The following is a 23,320-nucleotide window of genomic DNA, read 5'->3' on the forward strand; positions in this document are numbered from 1 at the left end:
TTTTTTTGTGTTGTGACACTGTTGGGTTTAACTTGTGGTTTGTGTGTGTATGAGAAAGAGAGAGAGAGAGAGAGAGAGAGTATGTGCAGTATACGATACAGATACAGAGTGCTTAATAGCCATAGCTCTGTTGTGCTTTGGTTGGGCAAGGGTTAACTCTGTGTGTGTGTGTGTGTGTGTAAGAAAGAGACACACACACACACACATACAGAGAGGGGGAGGCAGGTTCGGGGGTCAGCAGCAGCAGCACATTCCTCTCTGGCTGTGTTCGAGCCCTCGGCAGCCCACTCGCTGCTCTTTGACTCCTCTGGCCATATAAGGCAGGCGTCACCATGGCAACCATGGGGCTTGAATAGCAGTGTCAAATCCCTGAGCACACAGACACACACACACACACACACACACACACAGACACACACACACACTCCTGCACTCAGAGAGAGAGAGAGAGAGAGAGAGAGAGGAGAGAAGGGTGGGGGGAAGTGAGAAAGAAAGAGAAGGAGGGAGGGAGAGAAAGAGAGAGAGAAACAGAGCAGGGTCTGTTGACCACAGAGGCTGGTTGATCTTTCCTCTGTCCTTCATCCGTGGCCAAACGGCGCTGACTTCCTCCATTCTCTCTCACCAAAGAACAGAAAGACGGAAGGAGAAAGAAGAAAAGCGGAAACGGTTTCACAGTGGCTTCCGGGAACGCAGGGGCGAGCTGAAGCCCTGGAGCTATTACTGCTGGATGGGCAAGTGCTGACAAAACAAGGCGAGGGAGGGACACTCGAGAGACACAGACGCCTGCAGATCTGAGATTCCTCCTTTTTTACAGAGACCTTGCCCTCTTAATCGACGGTTGAATCCCATGGTCTTCATTGAAACTGACGTAGGAGAGTACGTGGAAGCGAGAAGATCCAAGCCTGTGTTTCCCAACAGGACAGAAAGGGTGTGTGTGCATGTGTGTTTGTATGTGAGAGAGATAGAGGGGACTTCCTTGAACTTTGATCCTTCATAGGGAGGGCTGAAAGAGAACTCTGTTTATCATTAGCAGGCTTCGTCTCTTTATAGATTTATTGGAACCGGATTGTTGTAGTAGTTCTGGACATGTGTGCTTTATTTTTTAAGATTTAACTTTAGACATTCATGAGCAAAAACTCATTTTCGGGTTATAATATAGTTTTTTTTTTTTTTTTTTTTCTGTGCTCTTTTTAAAATAGTGGGAAGAGAGTTCGTCTACTCTACAAAACACACAGCAAGAACAGGTTTGACTTGTTAGTGACCTGTGGGCAGGGCAACTGTCTCATGCACAAGCGGCACAAGGTTTTCAATGCTCGCTAGCTGAGATGAGGCATTTCAGTTCTTCTTAAGAGGCGCTTTACTTTTGCCCCAGTTTCGGAGTCGCGGGGCTGTGCATGTTTATGTGTAATTTATAGTTTCCTGTAAAAGGGGCAGGCTGTATGTTACTCACTCTTGACTGAACTCTGAACCGCTTGGTGAAGCAGACGTTCTTCAAGAGTCCTGGAGGACTACTTTTAAGTTACACAGAGTGACTTTTAAGATCAGTAGGACTACAGAAAACAGAAGCTGACCAACCGTCTCTCTGAAGGGGTGATTTATGAAAAGGGCCCTCAGATTCTGGCCGTGTAAACGTTTGAGGAGCTAGCATCACTGTTTACTTTTTTCCTACCAGACTCAAGAAGCTTAAGGTAAATGTCTGCAGTGTGAACTCTCACGCATAGTGTCAGGCAAGTCTGAATACTCACGACTGGGAGAGGATTTTGTGAAAAAAAGCCCTGGTGGTGCACACAGCGATGGCCATGGTGGGTGGGGGATGGGGCAACCCTAATGGGAGCACCAATGGCCTGGGGGAGAAGGGCTACCTGCGGGGGGAGGAGGACGAAAGCTCTCCCCAGGCAGGGAACAGCGATGCCGAGGGTGGAGAGGATGACAAGGCCTGCGTGGTGGACTGTGTGGTGTGCGGCGACAAGTCCAGCGGGAAGCACTACGGCGTCTTCACCTGCGAGGGCTGCAAGAGCTTCTTCAAGAGGAGCATCCGTCGCAACCTCAGCTACACATGCAGGTAAGAGATTCTTGGGAGACTTGCTGTGATACGGCGCAAAGATAAACTGAAATATAATCCTGGGTGTGCTAGCTGCCAGCACGTGGACAGTAATGAGCCTTGTTCATGACAGATGTGAATTACGTCACCGATTACAGCCTCAGGGATTGGAATTAAATGTCACACAGGTCAATCTACAGCCAGATCAGCCTTTATGATTGTGGGCTTTAGTCAAAATGTACTTTACCTAACATTGAGTCAGATTATACATTACAACTGTGCACCATAATACCCAGCCCCTAAAAAGGCGACACACTCATGCTGAAAGTGGCTACAATGACAAATGGAAATTAAACAAAAGTAATGCAAACTTCAATGACCTTTCAATGAACTTTAGATAACCTGTTGTTGGGGTGTGAATTGGTGCTTTTCATATGGTAATACATGACTAAACTGACTCCAGGTAAGGTGTTAAATTGTCTTAATTGTAAAAAAACAAAAACAAAAAAAAACATTTGTAAGTATAGTTCAACCAAAACTGGTTTAAAGTATAATGTTTGTGTCTTAATCATCACCCGAAGGAACCAAGCATCTTTTACAATGCAATGTATTAGCACTTGAGTGGCTGCAGGGACATTTACCCAGAATTCTTTGTTCACTCCATGTGTTTTCACATGTGGTGAAATGATCGAATGCTACTAATTTGTCTGACTCCAGTGTGCCACAGACTGTATATGAATATTTCCCATATTGTTGCAATTTGTGCAAATGCCTTATGTTAATATATAGCAAAAAATATTGAAACCATATTATTTATATCACCAAATTGTCTTCAAAATACTTTCAAAATCTGTGCAGCTGCAACTGATATTGATCATTGTTCTCCAGACTGATTTCTCATAACTACAAAGACACACATCGCCCTCTCTCTGTCTGTCTGTCTCTCTCTCTCTCTCTCTCTCTCTCTCTCTCTCTCGTTCTCTCTCTCTCTCTTGTGTTTTTATCTAAAAGAATAAAGCCTGCTGGCTGTTACAGAAATGTGCAAATTGAACTGCATTCTTTCAATTGTGTCTAGGTTGTGTGGGCTGATGATTTACCAAGGCCAGTTTTTTTTTTCTTTCGATAAGGCTTCAAGCATGGCGCACCAACCAAGGCCAGTCATCTCTGGCATCAATTTACTGGGGCACTCTGTTTAAAGAACGAGAGCCAATGTTAAATATTCATTCTTTGACTGCCTTTCTCACAGTTGATCTGACTGCATTTATTTTTTTGGCGGTCATAGCAACTGTGCACAGCTCTTTACAGATATTGGCACGAATGTTCCAACTACAAAATCTACTGTTAAAATTCAGCAGCTTTTACTGGCAGCTTTTCTATTTAAACAGCACTCATGCCTTGATAATGAATTCAAGAAACAGAAAACAGATTTCTCAATGTTACCAAGCGATATTGGATATGTTGCAAAAAAGGAACCAGATAACATCATAAAGGAGGAATTGACCTGAAGCTTCAAAACTTTATAATAATATGCCTTGAAATGGAAATTCCACTGAAATAGTAGTACTGGTCATGAAATGCAGGTAACAATCGCAGTAATTTGTGCCTTTGTTGTGTTTTTCAGATCAAATCGAGAATGTCAGATTGACCAGCATCATCGTAACCAGTGTCAGTACTGCCGTCTGAAGAAATGCTTTCGTGTGGGAATGAGAAAAGAAGGTATGCGCTCTGATATTAACTGTCTTTTTGTGTTATTAAAACATATTGACTGTCTATCCCATATGAACATATTTTTCCTCTCAAATATCAAATCAGTTCTGAAAAGATTCCAAAAAGAATTAGAGGTGAGAGAAAAGGGCTTTTATACTGTATACACTTTTAGTACAGTTTGGATGTATTGATTAAAGGACAGCCAAAAAATGCATATGTCCATTGTATTGCATATAGTATTCATATAGATGCAGTGGCAGTGTATATTTGCAATAGCTGTTTAAAAATGATTAATAGAGCAATCAAAGCTATTTAATTACTAGTGTAATTAATATCCAATTGTGAGTTCAATCTGGCATTCAACCAAAAGTCCAAAGCCTGCAGTGCTGATGTCCCTATGTGACCTTGGCAGGCAGAGAGCCAGAGGCAGTTTTGCTCTACAAGCTGTGCTGCTCAACACCAAGCTGCCAACTATAAATCCACATGACACGAGAATAATGCCTTGTTGAAAGCGTGCAAAAATGGAAGAATTGCCACCTTTTTGTCTGGAGGTTACAGTGTTCCTTTTACAGAGTTATTGAAAACAATAAGGCTTTTTATAACATTCTATTACAAGACAAGGCCTGCATTCCAGTTACTGTTTTACATACAGATTTCCCCCTGCCCTTTCTCTACAGACAAGTGCGTGTTGTAGATTTTAAGGGCCTTTCTTGTATCTCCAGAATGTGCTTAGGGATTGTATTTCTCTGTCACGATGCAGCAACATGAGACCCCTTAGGGCTGGTAAGCATGGCTTTATGGGTAAGGATACTGCGCCATGGTACACTGATGGACTCTGATAGATGCATCCCAGAAGCTAACAGTGTCTCGTGTGTATCTATGGTGCTGTGTGCCAACCAGCCTTCAGGTGAACAATGATTGGTTGAGGGAGAGAGATCCAGCAACATACAGGGAATAAATGTGTGATGAGACATCAAGAGATTAACAATAATATTCTGAATACAGATACACATTATGTGTAAACAATAAAAATGGAAATAATAGTAAAAATATTAAGTTTAAACAAACAAAACAATCCCTCACATTCAGCAGTTTCTGTCATCTATAGGCTAGGGATGAGTTCCCTAACCCACCCCTTAGAAAAATCACATAATTAACAAAACCTGACAATTAATGCATTCAAAAATATGAGTTTATCTATGTGAGTGCTGATCACAACACAACAAAGCAAACAATGGATAACAGCAACACTTGAGAAGTTCCTTGTAGTTGCTTGTAGTTTGTCCTCTGGGCATGTGGCGACTGATACTGTGCGTATGTACTGTCCTGTGGATTAGCAGATTAGCAAAGCAAGATAAGTATACTAGCTTCATACACTCACAGCTTCAACAACGATCTCTGCAACTTCCTTTCAAGGTTTATTTTAATTATTTATGTCTCTGTCCTCAGGCGGTGGAGGCATTATGTTTTTCGGGTTGTGTTCATCAGTGAGTCAGTCCGAGATTCTTGATAGTGCGACATCTCAAGAATGAGCGCTTGAACATTTCTAATCTGTATCTAGAATTATCATTGTGACTAGCAGATGATTCAATTTTAGAATTGATTCAAAACAGGTCAAGGTCACAGCAAGGTCAAAATGTGTCTAAAAGAGTTTTTCTTCAATAGCTTCTGTTCTTCTGTTTCTTCAGTAGCAATTGTTTTAGATTAAAAGGGTTTTAGTACGAATTAGTAACAAGAAGGGCTAGATATGTTGGCGCTGAAGGCATTATGCTGCTGGTGTCGAGTTCTGTTTATTCTATAAAGAATGTCTCTTTAGACTTGTAATAAGAGGTGAAATATAAGACAGGATAATAAAACCGTCGCTCCATTTTTTTCTGTCACACTGTAAGACCAGCTAAGAAGGTAGGAAATAAAGTTGGACTGGTTGGTTCAAGGCTTGTCATTTTACAATGTCACACTTGCTTTGCATAGATTTAAGAAAATAGCCAATTTGCATAGAATTAGAACATTTACCTAGAATTAAGAAAATATCTACAGTCACCAACAGGGAACCATGATTTGTTTTTGGCTAAGAGATTGCTCAGGTGTACTTTCACTTTTCTGTATAATTCTAGTTTGGCTCATGCGACACTGCCCCCTAGTGTTCACGATCACATTATAAAGATGTCTGAAAGCAGACGTCTGTGCGAGTATCTGTGTACAAAGTCCTCGTGTGCTTACAGAGATGCAATAATAAATAATTCAAGAGGAACCACAGATACACATTACACATATTCCTTTTTAAAATGAATGAAAGAAGCTGTTGGAAATGAACAATGAGCAAAAAATATTTGTAATGTTTTAATGTCTTAAATTCACAGGATCCTTGAGCAGGTTCAGGCTCTCATTCTTCACTACTGTAATTACATACATTTTTTATGAGTTTAGCTAAAATTTATGAATATTTAATAGTCATTACTGAATGAAAAACTGTGTGAAGGATAACAGAATAATACACTAACTGTATGGAGTTAAATAGTTTTTTAGGTGGTAACTATTTTGTTTGTACTTATGCTGTTGCAAGACTTTATTTGCTTGCTAGCAAGCTGATATGAGTCAGATAAAAAAAACAAACGTACATATTTCTGAGGAACTCGTTTCGTATTGTTCATGTTGTATGCGAGTTGTGATTGAAAGTCAAGATTGTTCAAACTGTAGTAGAATGAAGGGAAGGTTTTTGATCCATTCTATCACCTACTTCTTGTCAAAATGATTTAGGTCCTCTGAATGCGTACTATATATGCGTAAAAAAAATAAAATAATAACGGATTTGCTGAGAAAGGCAGATAATATGGTTATATTATCTGCCTTTCTCAGCAAATCCGTTATTATTTTTTGCACTACAGAAACAGTAGAAGTATATTCTTGTATACTGTCCTGTATACTGTCCTGGAAGTATATTCTTGTATACTGTCCTATTTACCTCCTACTAATATCCTACATGATATTAAGAAGAAAAAATCTTTTTTTTTTTTTTATCCTGTAGCAGTCCAGCGTGGACGCATTCCTCCATCACACTCAGGGATCAGCCCAACCTCCATGGTCTCAGCTGGTGGAGGTGGCCCAGGAGGACCAGGCATGGCAGGTGACTTTTTCAACGGTCAGCCAGCACCTGAGCTTATCTCCCAGCTCCTGCGAGCTGAACCCTACCCCAGCAGCCGTTACGGAGCTCAGTGTGGTCAACAGTTGCCTGGAGGCCACGGGTCTGTCATGGGCATCGACAGTATTTGTGAGTTGGCTGCCCGACTCCTGTTCAGCACCATCGAGTGGGCCCGGAACATTCCCTTCTTCCCCGACTTACCCGTCTCGGAACAAGTGGCCCTGCTGCGCCTCAGCTGGAGTGAACTGTTCATCCTGAATGCAGCACAATCGGCCCTGCCACTACATATGGCCCCCCTGCTGGCTGCTGCTGGCTTCCATGCTTCCCCCATGTCCGCTGAGCGTGTGGTCTCCTTCATGGACCAGGTTCGAGTCTTCCAGGACCAGGTGGATAAGCTCACACGACTACAGGTGGACTCTGCTGAATATAGCTGCCTCAAAGCCATAGCTCTCTTCTCGCCAGGTAAGTGATGCTGTTTCATGTCTAAGTTAACTATACAAGATTACACTACAAGAACTACACTATTTTTTCTTGAGAAAAAAAATCACTTTCAAAATGGTGACTTATTCATTTTACAGAATTTTGTGAAGAGCTACAAATTTTTTAAAATGATTTTACTGAAACTTAAGTCACCTTGATTTTACAGTGGATTATAAAGCAACATCTTGACATGAATATTTCATTAATGAAGGTTGAATGTTCTTGAAAACGAGCCTTTAGCCAGGACGCATTAGCCTTCTGAGGAAATTTGACACTAAAGCTCACTTTGTGTCTGTAATAGATGCATGTGGACTGACAGACCCAGCCCATGTGGAGAGTCTGCAGGAGAAGGCTCAGGTGGCTCTGACCGAATACGAACGCATGCAGTATCCAACTCAACCACAGCGCTTCGGTCGCCTCCTTCTTCGCCTGCCCTCACTGAGAGCTGTCCCCGCAAACCTCATATCTCAGCTCTTCTTCATGCGACTGGTGGGCAAGACGCCCATCGAGACACTCATTCGAGACATGCAGCTCTCTGGCAGCTCCATCAGCTGGCCTTATGTGCCTGGACAGTAGCTGGGTCATGGAAACCCTGTGAGCAGACGACAGTCAGCCACTCAAACCTTTGACTTTCATGTTCTGTGTGGGCTTATAGGATTGTGATATGTAATTTCCTTTTAGTTGCTGCCAGAATATTCATGTTGTGTTGCAGCATCTCATTGCTCATTAGTGTACATGGAGAAGGATGGCCAATGCTCAAAATGCTGTCACATGTCCTTGGGCAGATGAATAGCGTCACTTGATTTTGGGATACCTCAGGTTTTTTACGTAAATAGCAGAACTTATAGAGGTGACTCTATTGTAAATGCATAAGCACAGTGACAGATCGTTGACAAAAACTATGACTAGTAAAAGAAAAGACAATACATTTCAGGCATTGTATTCAGAGATGAATATCTCAACGCTGTGATTACATGACTGATCCAGGTCCAGCTTTAACCAATTACAGGAACGTTCCTGCTATACCTAAGAATAATTACTGTTTCAATTATAACAATTGATTATGTAGTTTAGAAAATTAACCTACTCATGAAGGTATTGCCATGGACTGCAGTGCTACGTACTTGAGAAATCAGTGGTGATGTATTGTAAAATGTGATGGTCACATTGTTTAAAAAAGCTCTGTGTACTCTTACTTAATTGGGTCCAAAATTTTTTTCATATCTTCGGCCATGAAAAATATTTTTGCATACGAATAATTAAAAACCATTCATCCAAACACGTTCTGTGCTGAAAGTTTGACTAGACTGGATTTTATTCTTTGATTTCTGGATTTCAGGAAAACCCTGAAATTGGTACTGAGGGAAATTTTGGGCGGATGTTTTTGATAAGCTAATTGACATGCAGACACTTGAGATACAGTATTATATTTTTCATGCCTTTCAATTGAGGTATATATTATTCTTAAGCATTTTTATATGTATGATCAAAATGTAAAAAAATAATTTATTTAGAGTTAGAGTTTATTTGCTTATTTGTAGTATTTAAAAGTACCAGCTTCTAAAAATGTACTGGTCAGATTGCAGAGTGCATAAAATTTCATAGTCATATTTTGAATGTGGCTGCACTTTACATGGAAATCAACTTAGATTGAATGCAGCATCAAATACTTACTGTTTTCAGTTGTGCTCTTGCTGTCTTACACTAACATTTTCTCTTAATATTTCTGTCACCTTTAATAAGGTTGTACCACCTTATTATTTAGCAGAACCATTCACATCACATGACCATAATCTTTAATCAGAATCCGCTAAGAAGATGTTATGATCTCATGTAATTTTGACTTCGCTGCAGTGGCAAAACGGTGGAACTTACAGTTCATCAGTGGGAGTAAAATTATTTACACTTCAGATATAGCTCTTAGCTTTATTGAAAACATATATTATGTCGTAAACTAAATTGTATACATAAAACCCAAAGAAACCGCATTACGTTTTGTTGCCAGGTCTTTAGCACAAACATTTTTAGCATGTTGGGTCTTTAACCAGTTAGCGTAAATCTTTATATTAGTAGATAGACCATAAATGATCATTCCATTGTAATTCTTGCTAGAAGCAAAGATGCTGTTCTTGACAAGATATTTTCATTCCATTGTGCTGCAAGTGACCATTTATGTGATTTAGGTCATTCTGCATTTGACTTGCCTAAGTAGCTCAGAATTAAGGCATTTTCTACCTCCACAATACAGTCTGAAAAATCTATAAAGCTTGGGTCTTTTGTTACCAACTACCAAGCCATGTAACTGTGTTCAGTGCTGTATGTTTTTCTCCATAAAGCAGCAATCTGTACAGACAGTGTTATAGATTTGACAAGCGAACATGCCTGTAGGTTGATTGATCTAGTGTTAGGGTTATGGTTACGCATCCCAGGATTAGAGTTAGGTTTAACCCCAGCACCAGGGTTTGCACTAGAGTTAACCTGAGTTGAACCTGACCCAAACTTTAACTATATTTAACCCTAACTCTAACTGGCTCTAAAGTTAATACTGGGATATTCAGTCTGACTCATTTAAAGGTAAGAAATACTGCTTTGTTTACTGCTGAGGCTTTATGCAGCCATGTTGTTTGGACAAGACTTGTTGAACTCAGAGTTAAGGAGACCATGCTGATTTCCCAGTTATCAGTTGACGGGTATTTTCTTTGTAGCATTATCTACACACCCTTGAGAGTATTGTGGGATTAAAAGCTCTAGTAAAAAACGACATATAGTGTTATAGCTGACACTCAAATTTAATTAGGTATTCATTTTCTGGTGCCATGGGCTGATCCCCTTCAAAAAAGAATTAATACAGTGGAATTGAATGGATGGGCAACCATATACTTGACTACTATATTCTGACATCATAATGGAACTGGAAGTTTAGATTAATTGCACCTGACCTCTTTATTGTAAGTATTTTTAATCCTTACTTAACCTGCCTGTTACTGGGTTTTGATAGGAAGATTTCTTCAAGACAGTTACAGCTCACATGGCCACAACACCAGGTTTGTTGACTCACATACTACATTGTATTAAGACTCCAGGGCATAGGGCATAGAAGATTTCAAAAAACAGCAGGTGATTATGTTTAACAGCACTTTTATAATAATGTTTTTCATTTTCATTCTACTGTGGAAACTTTTTTGTTTGATAATTAATGCATCACAGCTATTATTGCAATGCTCATACCCAGGTACATGATCCTGAGGATTGAAAACAGCAAGCAAGCAGTCTAATTTAGAATTGTTTCCATTCTGTTTTAATCTCAGTGGCATCGGACATATCATTACATTCCAGTGCACTGCTATGGTATGATAAATAGGTGCATTCTTACAATAAGGTTTCCTTTTGCACCATTGGATGTGGTTTTGCCAATTTAACAGTGAATGTTTGAATTTTTGGAATTTTTATCCTTTTCTTCTGGCAGAATGACATAATGATACATGGAAACCTGATTCAGTTAACTCGCTTAAATAACTTCGTTAAAGAATTAGTTTGGGGTTTGACACCACTTTCTATTACTAATATCTGAACATTGGATGATATTTTGGTTCTTTTTCTTTTTCTTCAGTCTAAAAATAACGTTTGCAATAAATTTGTGCTTACACTCCCAGAACACTTTATTAGGAACACCTGTACACCTGTATGCTGAAGCATAAAATCCTTCAGATATGGGCCAGCAACTTCAGGCAAGTGAATGTGGCATGATTGCTGGTGCCAGATGTGCTGGTTTGAGTATCTCTGACTACCACTCTATACAGCTGTGGTGAACAGAAAAGCATCTCAGAATGCTCAACACGTTAAACCTTGACAAGGCAGATGAACTACAACAGGAGAAGACCATGCTGGGTTCCACTTCTGTCAGCCAAGAACAGAAAGCTGAGGCTGCAGTGGGCACAGAATCAAAACATCCCATCTGGTACCAAAAACCATGCTATGGTTAAAGCAACAGAAATCACAATTTTTGTCAGTCTGATATTTAATGTGAACAATCACTGAAGCTCTTGACCTGTATCTGCATGAATAATTGCATTGTGATGTGCCTCATGATCCATGGCAATCAGTAATTAATCATTTGTTCTAAAATAATGGTATGAAATTAATTCTAAGATGGCAACCAACTGCCTTATGTATGTGAAAATGGACTTTACTGTGTGGGTGCAGAGCAGGAAGTGGACTTGTGTTGATATGCATGGATACCGCCTGAGGTGTTGCAGCTTGTGTAACTGTCATAAAACTGTATTACTTTCTCAATGGAAACAGAAAACTTTAGACAAGTTAAATGGATGTTATGAAAATAAAAAAGACATCTTTTACTATCAGCACTTCAGGCAACACTACATAGGTTCATGAGCTCCTATGTTTATGCCAAAAGAAAAGTTCTCACAGTTGACTTCTGTGCAGCAAATGGCATGGCTTCAAGGGAGAAACCTTCTTTTCTGGAGATGTTCTTTCATTTACCTGGTTAAGATGGTGATGATGATGATGGTGATGATGATGATAGTCTCTTTGAAGTTGCTCTGTTTCTAGTGTTGTAAAGTATGTTAAGTGTTGGGGTCAGATCTGGCAAGAAACCTGCCAGCTCATCACACCCATAAGTGAGAGATTCAATTTATTAGTATGTGACCTTGCCTAGGTTCTTGAGCTGTTGCCTTTTGGATTTCCTGTTACTTCCTAGTATGGAAGTTTATATTGTATGTATAGATCTCTGCCTCTGACCTTGATGCTGAATCCAGATTACCCTTTATTATTGTTCAGAGCTTCACTTGTGTATGACCTGGTACTGTTTTTGACTAAGATTCTTTTTAATCTTAATTGTGTCTTTCAATAATCTCTGACACACTATTTTTGTTTCACTTTGTTACAGCAGATTGTACATTGCTATAGACCCTGATAACAGTTTTTGTATTTTGCTTAATAAAATTAGGCTATGGCTGTAGTATTGTCAAAAACATAGTTCTCCATAGTTCTACTAAATCCACCTGCTAAAGATTTTCACCCTGGTGGTAGTAGGAGTATTCGTAGTAGTCTGGTATTAACTCAAATTATTAATCATATTCATCTTAAAATATTAAGGAAGTCTAAATGAAACACCTCAGTTTTATTGGTTGGAGAAACATTTTTTAATTAAAGACATGACATGAATTTTTATACAAAAATGTCATTTTTTATAGTAAAAAGTACCTAAAATCTATTACCATGGCGAAAAATAATAAATATTATTATACTACATACATACAAGTCCATATTATTATTAGTAACTATTAATAATAAGGCTAAAACAAATATGCCCATTTTCTTTATTTGACTTAATATAATTCTGACTATCATTAGGTCGCTGAGGAGTTAGTCACATCTTGGTTGGACTCCAGTCACAGCTGCCGTGACGTCCTGTTTTGCTTACAGCCACGGATGCGCTTCGGATCTGATGGTAACTTTGGAATCGGACATCCCTTGAGTAAAACAGTGCCAGGTCCAATGAACCGGATATCTGCCCCATTTCGATATTGTGGCTGCAGGAGGACTTCGGTTGATAACACACCCTCTTCCCTCCTGTGTGGTAGACGGAATAATTTCACCTCTTCCTTCTTTGAAAATCTGTCTCTGATAAGCTGGCTTAGACCTGGTCTCTGTGATTGAGGATCTGAAATTCAAAGGAAGAAACACTGAAACTCATGCATTTGAACTTTTACCTTACAACATTTAAATAATAGCATTTTCCCCTCTTGCTGGCAACCCTAAACATTATTTAAGTAGCTGCAATCCAATTGGAAAGATATTCTTAAATTGCTCTCACTGTCCAGGAACTTTCTCTTTGCCTTTGACCATGTTCTGCTGTCTTTAGGGTTACAGTATAAGCAGTTGCTAATTTTAATTTAAGGGTGCCTTGACTTTATTTATGAATTAAAATTATTTTAAAAAATTGTCTTACCAATTGGAGGAAGTTTAACTTTCTCTATTGTTCTTGGTAAACCTTTCGAAACTTGACTATCTGGCCTTCTTCTGTGCTTTGGCAATATTGGAGGAAAGTAGACTTCCTTCTCCGATCTTGGTGGTTTTCTCACACTTTTTCTCAATGATTCTATTCCCACTTTCTCAAGCGACTGTCGTCTGGGCAGTAAACGGCAGGGCTTCACAGGAGAAACCTTCTTGACTGTAGACGCTGAAGTTCTTGTCTGCTGTGACAGTCGCCTCACTTCCTTATGCACACGCACTTTACTGCAAAGGTCTGAGGGAGACCCTGAAGTTGAAGGGCTTCCTGCACACAGAGAAGGCAATCTCACTTAAAAATAACTTACTGGGTGTTTGGAACATTGAATACAAGTTGAATACAATAATGCTTAAAACCTTTCCCGTTCACTTACTTGGATAAGATGGTGAGGATAATGATGATGATGATGATGATAATGATGATGATGATGACAGTCTCTTTAGAGGCAAAGTTGGTCTGGTTCGTGTCATAATATCCTCAGAAGAACTCTCTGAAGACACCTTGCGAGGTAGCACTGGTGAAAGATGACAAAATGCACAAGATGACAAAGTTGTATAGATTCATCTAGCCCTTGTCAAACCACAAATAAAATAAAATTATTTAGAAGTCTGAAGACCTAGATTTATCTAGCAGAAAATAGGATGTAAATAATGTTTAAAATACATATGTAAAGTATGTTAATTGTTGGGGTCAGATATGGCTGGAAATTTGCCAGCTCATCACACACATAAGTAAGAGATTCAATTAATTAGTATGGCATTTTAGTGCTATACAAGTTCCTCCTCTAAAACCCAAATCTTTCATGCATCATCAATATAAAAATATTTTATCTAAAATTCTTTGAGTTCCTGCCTATTGATTGACCTTGCCTAGTTCCTCTGTTGCCTTTTGGATTTCCTGTTACTTCCTAGTTTGGAAGTTTCTATTTCATGTATAGATCTCTGCCTCTGCCCTTGATGTTGAGTATAAATTACCCTTAATTATTATTCAGTGATTCACTTGTGTATGACTTGGAACTATTTTTTGACTAAGACTATTTTTAATCTGTGTCAATAACTTCTTACATGCTATTTTTGTTTTACTTTGGTACAACACCCTTGCTATGGACCCTGATAATGGTATTTGTATTTTGCTGAATGAACATCACCAAATCAAATACAGTGTTTTTCTGCTATCAATGTACCTTTGTCCAGTGGAGCATCCTGTAGTATTTTGTCAGTCACTTCATAGGACATCAGACCATGATCCTGTAGAGATGATGACTTCACCAATGACACAGATTCTTTCTTCTGGTCACAGATTTCACCATCACTCTTAGAAACTTTGGTCTTGCGAACTTGTCTTTTTAAAGCTGTTGGTGAGCTTATCTTGGGCTGAGATGGTGGCCTGGGTAGATGTTCATCTGAAATGATAGGAGAGGATATAGATTTATAGACTCCATTATCTGCTGATTCTTTATCACTCAACAGAGCATCTTCTGAAAAACAACAATTGAGCATTAGTTCTGAATGTTCATGCATTTACTAGGTCAGTTTTTTTTTAAATAATTGATTGTAGTTTTCTGTAAATTACATGTAATTTTCCTCTTCTGAAAATAGTAAAACCTTTCATACATCATCAGACAAAAAGCCCATCAAAGTTAATTTTGATTTCATGTACCTTCTTAAATTTATTTGATGTTTTATGTAATATTCTTTGTATTGTCAAATTTTGATTATGTATTCTGTTATTGTGAATATACATTGTTCCCTGTTATGGACCCTGATGATGAACAAAACCACTAGTTTCAATAAAACTGTCTTCTTGAGATTGTTACCTTTGTCCAGTGGAGCTTCCTGTAGTGTTTGCTCAGTCACTTCATAGGACATAAGAACGAAATCCTGTAGAGATGATGACTTCACCAATGACACAGATTCTTTCTTCTGGTCACAGATTTCACCATCACTCTTAGAAACTTTGGTCTTGCGAACTTGTCTTTTTAAAGCTGCTGGTGAGCTTATCTTGGGCTGAGATGGTGGCCTGGGTAGATGTTCATCTGAAACGATAGGAGAGGATATAGATTTATAGACTCCATTATCTGCTGATTCTTCATCACTCAACAGAGCATCTTCTGAAAAACAACAATTGCATTTACCAGGTAATTGTTACTTACTGCCTAATTTTCCTCTTCTAAAAATATTTGCATACATTATCAGGTAAAAAGTCCATCAACATTTCATAGTCATGTTAACAAATCCTCTTTGTATTTTCTAGCACTGACAATATTTTCCATGATGATGATTATAAACTGTCCCCTGTTATGGGCCATTAACATAGGAGTTTTATATTTTGCTGAAAAACATCACTAGATTCCATGAATCTGTGTCAGGAACAACTGGATAGTTCCCTGCTAGGCCCGGAGAGGGCGCTGACAGGTGAACCTTGGAAGCCTGCTTCTTTGTTTGTATTTTGTGCCACGCCTTTCCCATTGTTCTCCTACCCTGTTGTGTCACCTGTTCCCAATTAACCTTAATGTGTAGCCCTATAAATAGGGATCCTTGCGTACAGGTCATTGTCGAATGTTCTGTGTTTCATGTGCTATGTTTTAGTTAGAGTTACGGCCAAGTTCATGGCCAAGGGTTTTTGGTTTGTTTCAGTTTAGTTACTGTTATGCTAAGTCTGTGTGATTAGGTTAGTCTTCCCCATGTCTGTCTGTCTACATCAATAAAGCAGTGCTTCGTGGAATCCTGTGTATGGGTCTGTCTCCATGGCGTGCCGGCACACGCACCACCACGGAGGTCCAGGTTCGAGCGTCGCACAGGGTGGGGGCGTCTAACGTAACAATCTGACTTCTTTTGTAAAATTTACCTTCATCCAGTGGAGCTTCATGTACAAGCTGAACCAGTTCAGGTGGCGTCTGACTGAGCTCAGTGAAGTGACTACTGTCAACACTCTCTGAGTCTTCTTCATTCAGTAGAGCAAGTACTATAAAAAAAAAAAAACACACCTTCATTTATTATTACTGCATGTTACTGTATATAACAGTTCAATTTATTATTAGTTTTATTGACTGTCATGAAGGTGAACCTGATAGTGAGTAGAGAAACATAAAAGTAAGTCATTATAGAATACTTCATCAAGCTCTCTTTCTTTGTAATTACCTTCACGTGCTTCCAATAAGAGCTGAGCAAATTCAGATGGTGTGAGACTGACATCAGTGAAGTCACTGTCTTCATCATCTGATGAACTTTCATCGCTTACTGGGGAATCTTCTGAAAAAAGAAAAAACAACCACCACCATGAAGTATTAAAACTGCATGTTATACTTGTTTTTAACAGTAATTGATGTTGTTTTGTCTGTGAATTTTGTCTACTATTACTCTTCTGAAAAGAAATCCTGCAATGGACACTGGCCTATTTTATATTTTGCCGAATAAGCACCACTAGACTTAATAAAACTGCCTTTTGGTGAAATTTACCTTTGTCCAGTGGGGCCTCTTGTGGGATCTCAGCAAAGTCAGGTGGTGTCTGACTGAGTTCAGTGAATTGACTACTCCTAACACTATGTGATGATTCTCCTTCACTCAGTATAGCATATTCTGCAAAACAACATTCAATTATTAGAAATGCTTGTTACTGCATTCAAAAGTTCATTTGATTGATTATATAGTGTCATGAAGGGGAACCTGGTAGTGAATAAAGAAACTAAAAGTAAGTCAATTAAGAATATTTCATCAAGCTTTCATTCTTTGTAATTACCTTCATCCAGTGGAGCTTCTTGTAGGGGATGAGCAAGTTCAGGTGGTGTGAGACTGATTTCACTGAAGTGAATACTGTCTCCACCATCAGATTTTTCATCGCTCAATAGAGAATCTTCTGCAAAATGACAATCAAGCATTAGTACTTCATGTTACTGCATATACCAGCTCACTTTTTTCAATGTTTTGCTGATTATATAATGTCATGAAGGTCACTTTGATACTAAATGGAGAAACTATGACAGTAAATCACTAGAGAAAATTTCATTAGGCTGGTATTTATTATACCTTTATCCAGTGGAGCTTCCTGAAAAAGCTCAGCAAATTCAGGAGGTGTGAGACTGACATCACTGAAGTGAGTTCTGTCTCTGCTATCTGGTGATTCTTCATCACTCACTAAATCTTCTGAAAAACAACCATTCAAGATTAATCCTACATATTACTGCATTTACTAGGACAATTTTTTTGTTATTAGTCATTGGTGGTATTTTATCTATGAATGTTTTCTATTGTTTTGCTTTCCTTCTAAAATAAATCCTTTATGTGCCATGAAGTAAAAGGTCATCAATGTTATATTATTTGTTTGTATGTACATTGTTCAATTTCTTAGCCTTTTCATCAAACATTCTTTGTATTGCCTGTTTTTGATAAAGTTTTGCCATATGATAGATATTAATATCCTCTGCTATGAACCATAATGGCCATAATGAGTTTTGAATTTTGCTGAATAAACACCACAAAATAAAATGAATTTACTTTTATCCAGTGGAGCCTCATGTAGGTGCTCAGCACATTCAGGTGGTGTCTGACTGAGTTCAGTGAAGTGACTGCTCTTATCACTCTCTGATGAGTCTCCTTCAATCAGTAGAGCATGTTCTACAAAACAACAGTTATTAGTATTACATGTCACTGCATATAACAGTTCAATTAGACTTTTTATTGATTACATAGTGCTATGATGGTTATACTGGTAGTGAGTAGAGAAACTATAAAAGTAAGTCATTAGAGAATATTTCATCAAGAATTCATTTTTTGTAATTACCTTCATCCAGTGGAGTTTCCAGTAGGAGCTCAGCAGGGTCAGATGATGTGGGGCTGTCAGTGCCGTCTCCACTATCTGATGATTTTTCATCACTTACTGGGGCATCTTCTGAAAAACAAACATGAAATATTAAAACTGCATGTTACATAGCAGGTCACTTGTTTTTATTTGCAATTGATGGTGCTTTGTCTGAGAATATTGCCTATTGTTTTTCTTCTGAAAAGAAATCCTGCTATGGAACATGATTATGTATTTTGATGATCCAACACCAGAGGACCCAGATGACGCATTTTGATTTTTGCTTTATAAACGCCACTAGAACCCCTCCCCTCCCAGAACTGCCACCTTATTGTGGTGGAGGGGTTTGAGTACCCGAATGAGCCTAGGAGCCATGTTGTCGGGGGCCAAGTGCTCCTGGTAGGGTCTCCCAAGGCAAACGGGTCCTAGGTGATGGGTCAGACTAAGAGCGGTTCAAATCACCTCATGAAAAATAAGAAAACAAGGACTGTTACGTCGCCTGGATTGGCGTTACCGGGTCCCCAACCTGGAGCCAGGCCTGGGGCTGGGGCACGCAGGCGAGCGCCTGGTGGCCAAGTCTTCACCTATGGGACTCGGCCGGGCACAGCCTGAAAGAGCGACATAGGCCCGTCTTCCCGTAGGCCCACCACCCACAGGATGGAGCATAAGGGGCTGATGCGATGTGTTTTGGGTAGCAGTTATGGGCAGGGGCCTAGACGACCCAAACCCTGGTTAAAGAATCTGGCTCTTGGGACATGGAATGTCACCTCACTGGGGGGAAGCTGGTGAGGGAGGCTGAGCGGTACTGGCTAGAGATAGTCTGGCTCACCTCCACGCATAGCCTGGGCTCTGGAACCCAAATACTTGAGAAAGGTTGGACCCTCTACTACTCTGAAGTGCCTCATGGTGAGAGGTGGCGGGCTGGGGTGGGCTTGCTTATAGCCCCCAGCTCAGCCGCCATGTGTCGGAGGTTGATGATCGACTTTGTGGTCGTGTCATCTGACCTTTGGCTATATGTCTTTGACACTCGGGTAAAGAGAGGGGGTGAGCTGTCAACTGATGGCGAGATGGATCTGCTTGCAGAGGAAGATGCCGGACAGACTTGGCAGACCCAAACTTATGGTGGGGGTCTGTTGGGAACGTCTGGCTGAACCCTCTGTTAGGGAGGTCTTCAACTCCCACCTCCGGGAGAGTTTCGACAAGATTCCGAGGGAGGTTGGGGACATTGAGTCTGAGTGGACCATATTCTCCTCCTTCATTGTTGATGCAGCTATCAGGAGCTGTGTCCATAAGGTCTCTGGTGCCTGTCGTGGCGGCAATCCCCGAACTCAGTGGTGGACACTGGAAGTAAGGGATGCAGTCAAGCTGAAGAAAGAGTCCTATCAAGCCTGGTTGGCTCGTGGGACCCTGGAGGCAGCTGATGAGTACCGGCAGGCCAAGCGAGCTGCAGCCCGGGTGGTTGTGGAAGCAAAAACTCGGGTCTGGGAGGAGTTGGGTGAGGCCATGGAGAAGAACTATCGGTCAGCCTCGGGGAAATTCTGGCAGACCATCCGGTGCCTCAGAAGGGGTAAGCAGCTCTCTGCCAACACTGTTTACAGTGCGGGTGGAGAGTTGCTGACCTTGACTGGGGATATTGTCGGAAGGTGGAAGAAATACTTCGATGATCTTCTCAATCCTACTGACACGCCTTCTGTAGAGGAAGCAGAGGCTGAGGACTCAGAGGTAGATTCATCCAATACCCAAGCTGAAGTCACTGAGGTAGTCCAGAAGCTCCTTGGTGGCAAGGCGCCGGGAGTGGATGAGATTCACCCTGAGTACCTTAAGTCTCTGGATGTTGTGGGGCTGTCTTGGCTGACACATCTCTGCAACATAGCGTGGCAGTCAGGGACAGTGCCTCTGGGCTGGGCGACCGGGGTGGTGGTCCCTCTTTTTAAGAAGGGGGATTGGAGGGTGTGTTCCAACTACAGGGGGATCACACTCCTCAGCCTCCCAGGGAAAGTCTATTCCAGGGTACTGGAGAGGAGAGTCCGACCTTTAGTCGAACCTTGGATTCAGGAGGAACAATGCGGTTTTCGTCCTAGCCGTGGGACACTGGACCAGCTCTATACCCTTCACAGGGTGCTTGAGGGTTCATGGGAGTTTGCCCAACCAGTCCACATGTGTTTTGTGGACCTGGTCCCTCGTGGCATTCTGTGGGAGGTGCTCTGGGAGTATGGGGTCCGTGGCCCTTTGTTAAGGGCTGTTCAGTCTCTGTATGACCGGAGCAGGAGCTTGGTTCGCATTGCTGGCTGTAAATAAGATCTGTTCCCAGTGCACGTTGGACTCCGGCAGGGCTGTCCTTTGTCACCGGTTCTGTTCATTATTTTTATGGACAGAATTTCTAGGCGCAGCCAGGTGGTGGAGGGAGTCCGGTTTGGGGACCATAGGATTTCATCTCTGCTTTTTGCAGATGATGTTGTCCTGTTGGCTCCTTTGAGCCAGGACTTACAGCATGCGCTGAGGCAGTTCGCAGCCGAGTGCGAAGCGGCTGGGATGAGGATCAGCACCTCCAAATCTGTGGCCATGGTTCTCGACTGGAAAAAGGTGGTTTGTCCCCTCCAGGTTGGAGGGGTGTTCCTCCCTCAAGTGGAGGAGTTTAAGTATCTTGGGGATTTGTTTACAAGTGAGGGAAGGATGGAGCATGAGATTGACAGATGGATTGGTGCAGCAATGCGGTCTGTGTACTGGTCTGGTGTGTTGAAGATTTACCAGTCAATCTATGTTCCTACTCTTACTTATGGTCATGAGCTTTGGGTCATGACCGAAAGGACAAGATCCCGGATACAGGCGGCCGAAATAAGTTTCTTTCGTAAGGTGGCAGGGCGTTCCCTTAGAGATAGGGTAAGGAGCTCTGTCACCTGGGAGGAGCTCGGAGTAGAGCCGCTGCTCCTCCACATTGAAAGGGGCCAGTTGAGGTGGCTTGGGCATCTGTGTCGGATGCCTCCTGGACGTCTCCCAGTGGAGGTGTTCCAGGCATGCCCCACCGGGAAGTGACGCTGGGGAAGACCCAGGACACGCTGGAGGGACTATGTCTCTCAGCTGACCTGGGAACGCCTTGGAATTCCCCTGGAAGAGCTGGAGGAATTGGCTAGGGAGAGGGAAGTCTGGGCATCCCTGCTTAGAATGCGGCCCCCGCGACCCGGCTACGGATAAGCAGGAGACAATAATGATGACCACTAGATTCACGATAAAACCTTATTTCTGTGGAAATGTACCTTTGTCTAGTGGAGGATCCTGTAGTGTTTGCTCAGTAACTTCATGGGACATAAGAACACAATCCTGCAGAGATGATGACTTCACCAATGACACAGATTCTTTCATCCGGTCACAGATTTCACCATCACTCTTTGAAACTTTAGTCTTGCAAACTCGTCTTTTTAAAGCTGTTGGTGAGCGTCTCTTGGGCTGAGATGGTGGCCTGGGTAGATGTTCAGCTGAAATGATAGGAGAGGATATCGACTTAACCAAGCTGGAGATTCATGATACAGGGTATGTGTTCTGAAAGTTACATATTGTCCCTCAATGTGGTCACTCAGTAGCAGAGTAATTATACTAATGCTAGTATTGATGATATGTTTGACCAGAAATTTAAATTATTTAAAACAATTGACTGATAAAACATTTGTCAGGGAAAGTAAATCTGGAGATATTTTTCACTTGCCAAAGAGAAACTCTAAAAGCCATTATAGAATATTTCACTAGTCTTTCTTTCTTTGGAACTTACCGTCGTCCAGTGAAACTTCCTGGAGGACCACAACAAGCTCAGGTGATGAGAGACTCACTTCACTGGTGTGAGTACTGTCTCCACTATCTGTTGATTCTTTATTACTCAACAGAGCATCTTCTGAAAAACAACAATTGAGCATTAGTTCTGCATGTTCATGCAATTACCAGGTAATTGTTACTTACTGCCTAATTTTCCTCTTCTAAAAATATTTGCATACATTATCAGGTAAAAAGTCCATCAACATTAGCAATTTCTTGCATTTAATAGTCATGTTAACCAATCCTCTTTGTATTTTCTAGCACTGACAATATTTTCCATGATGATGATTAAAAATTGCCCCCTGTTATGGGCCACTAATATGGGAGTTTTATATTTAGCTGAAAAACATCACTAGATTCCATGAATCTGACTTTTTGGACAATTTACCTTCATCCAGTGGAGCTTCATGTACAAGCTCAACCAGTTCAGGTGGCGTCTGACTGAGCTCAGTGAAGTGACTACTGTCAACACTCTCTGATGAGTCTTCTTCTCTCAGTAGAGCAAGTACTATAAAAAAAAAAAACACCTTCATTTATTATTACTGCATGTTACTGTATATAACAGTTCAATTTATTATTAGTTTTATTGACTATGTCATGAAGGTGAACCTGATAGTGAGTAGAGAAACATAAAAGTAAGTCATTATAGAATACTTCATCAAGCTCTCTTTCTTTGTAATTACCTTCACGTGCTTCCAATAAGAGCTGAGCAAATTCAGATGGTGTGAGACTGACATCAGTGAAGTCACTGTCTTCATCATCTGATGAACTTTCATCGCTTACTGGGGAATCTTCTGAAAAAAGAAAAAACAACAACCACCATGAAGTATTAAAACTGCATGTTATACTTGTTTTTAACAGTAATTGATGTTGTTTTGTCTGTGAATTTTGTCTACTATTACTCTTCTGAAAAGAAATCCTGCAATGGATACTGGCCTATTTTGTATTTTGCCGAATAAGCACCACTAGACTTAATAAAACTGCCTTTTGGTGAAATTTACCTTTGTCCAGTGGGGCCTCTTGTGGGATCTCAGCAAAGTCAGGTGGTGTCTGACTGAGTTCAGTGAATTGACTACTCCTAACACTATGTGATGATTCTCCTTCACTCAGTATAGCATATTCTGCAAAACAACATTCAATTATTAGAAATGCTTGTTACTGCATTCAAAAGTTCATTTGATTGATTATATAGTGTCATGAAGGGGAACCTGGTAGTGAATAAAGAAACTAAAAGTAAGTCAATTAAGAATATTTCATCAAGCTTTCATTCTTTGTAATTACCTTCATCCAGTGGAGCTTCTTGTAGGGGATGAGCAAGTTC

At 40.6% G+C, this 23,320-nt stretch overlaps 2 protein-coding genes across 4 annotated transcripts; one reads left to right on the forward strand and one right to left on the reverse strand.

Annotated features, from left to right (window-relative positions):
* Window positions 1–455: 455 nt before the first annotated feature.
* nr2f6b (nuclear receptor subfamily 2, group F, member 6b) lies at window positions 456–15,211 on the forward strand. 3 transcript variants are annotated; one of them, XR_009205887.1, is made up of 5 exons: window positions 458–2,062; window positions 3,663–3,757; window positions 6,774–7,349; window positions 7,669–10,411; window positions 11,021–15,211. XR_009205887.1 is itself a non-coding variant. In XM_058401028.1 (4 exons), exons 1-4 carry the CDS (start codon window positions 1,794–1,796, stop codon window positions 7,941–7,943), a joined length of 1,212 nt encoding a protein of 403 aa, XP_058257011.1. In that variant the 5' UTR covers window positions 456–1,793; the 3' UTR covers window positions 7,944–15,211. The 3 variants fall into 3 exon arrangements, 2 of the variants coding, with proteins under 2 accessions (XP_058257011.1, XP_058257008.1); XM_058401028.1 differs by having other exon boundaries at window positions 456–2,062; window positions 6,777–7,349; window positions 7,669–15,211; XM_058401025.1 differs by having other exon boundaries at window positions 7,669–15,211.
* A 2,136-nt stretch (window positions 15,212–17,347) lies between these two features.
* Window positions 17,348–22,630, reverse strand: LOC131360692 (uncharacterized). The gene is made up of 7 exons (XM_058401343.1): window positions 22,609–22,630; window positions 22,388–22,507; window positions 21,959–22,078; window positions 21,450–21,668; window positions 18,178–18,285; window positions 17,892–18,011; window positions 17,348–17,358 (listed from the first exon to the last, which is right to left on the reverse strand). The coding sequence occupies exons 1-7, from the start codon at window positions 22,628–22,630 to the stop codon at window positions 17,348–17,350; spliced, it is 720 nt and encodes a 239-aa protein (XP_058257326.1).
* Between the last annotated feature and the right edge of the window lie 690 nt (window positions 22,631–23,320).

Source organism: Hemibagrus wyckioides, linkage group LG10 (genome assembly GCF_019097595.1).
Source record: "Hemibagrus wyckioides isolate EC202008001 linkage group LG10, SWU_Hwy_1.0, whole genome shotgun sequence".
Taxonomy (NCBI): Eukaryota; Metazoa; Chordata; class Actinopteri; order Siluriformes; family Bagridae; genus Hemibagrus; species Hemibagrus wyckioides.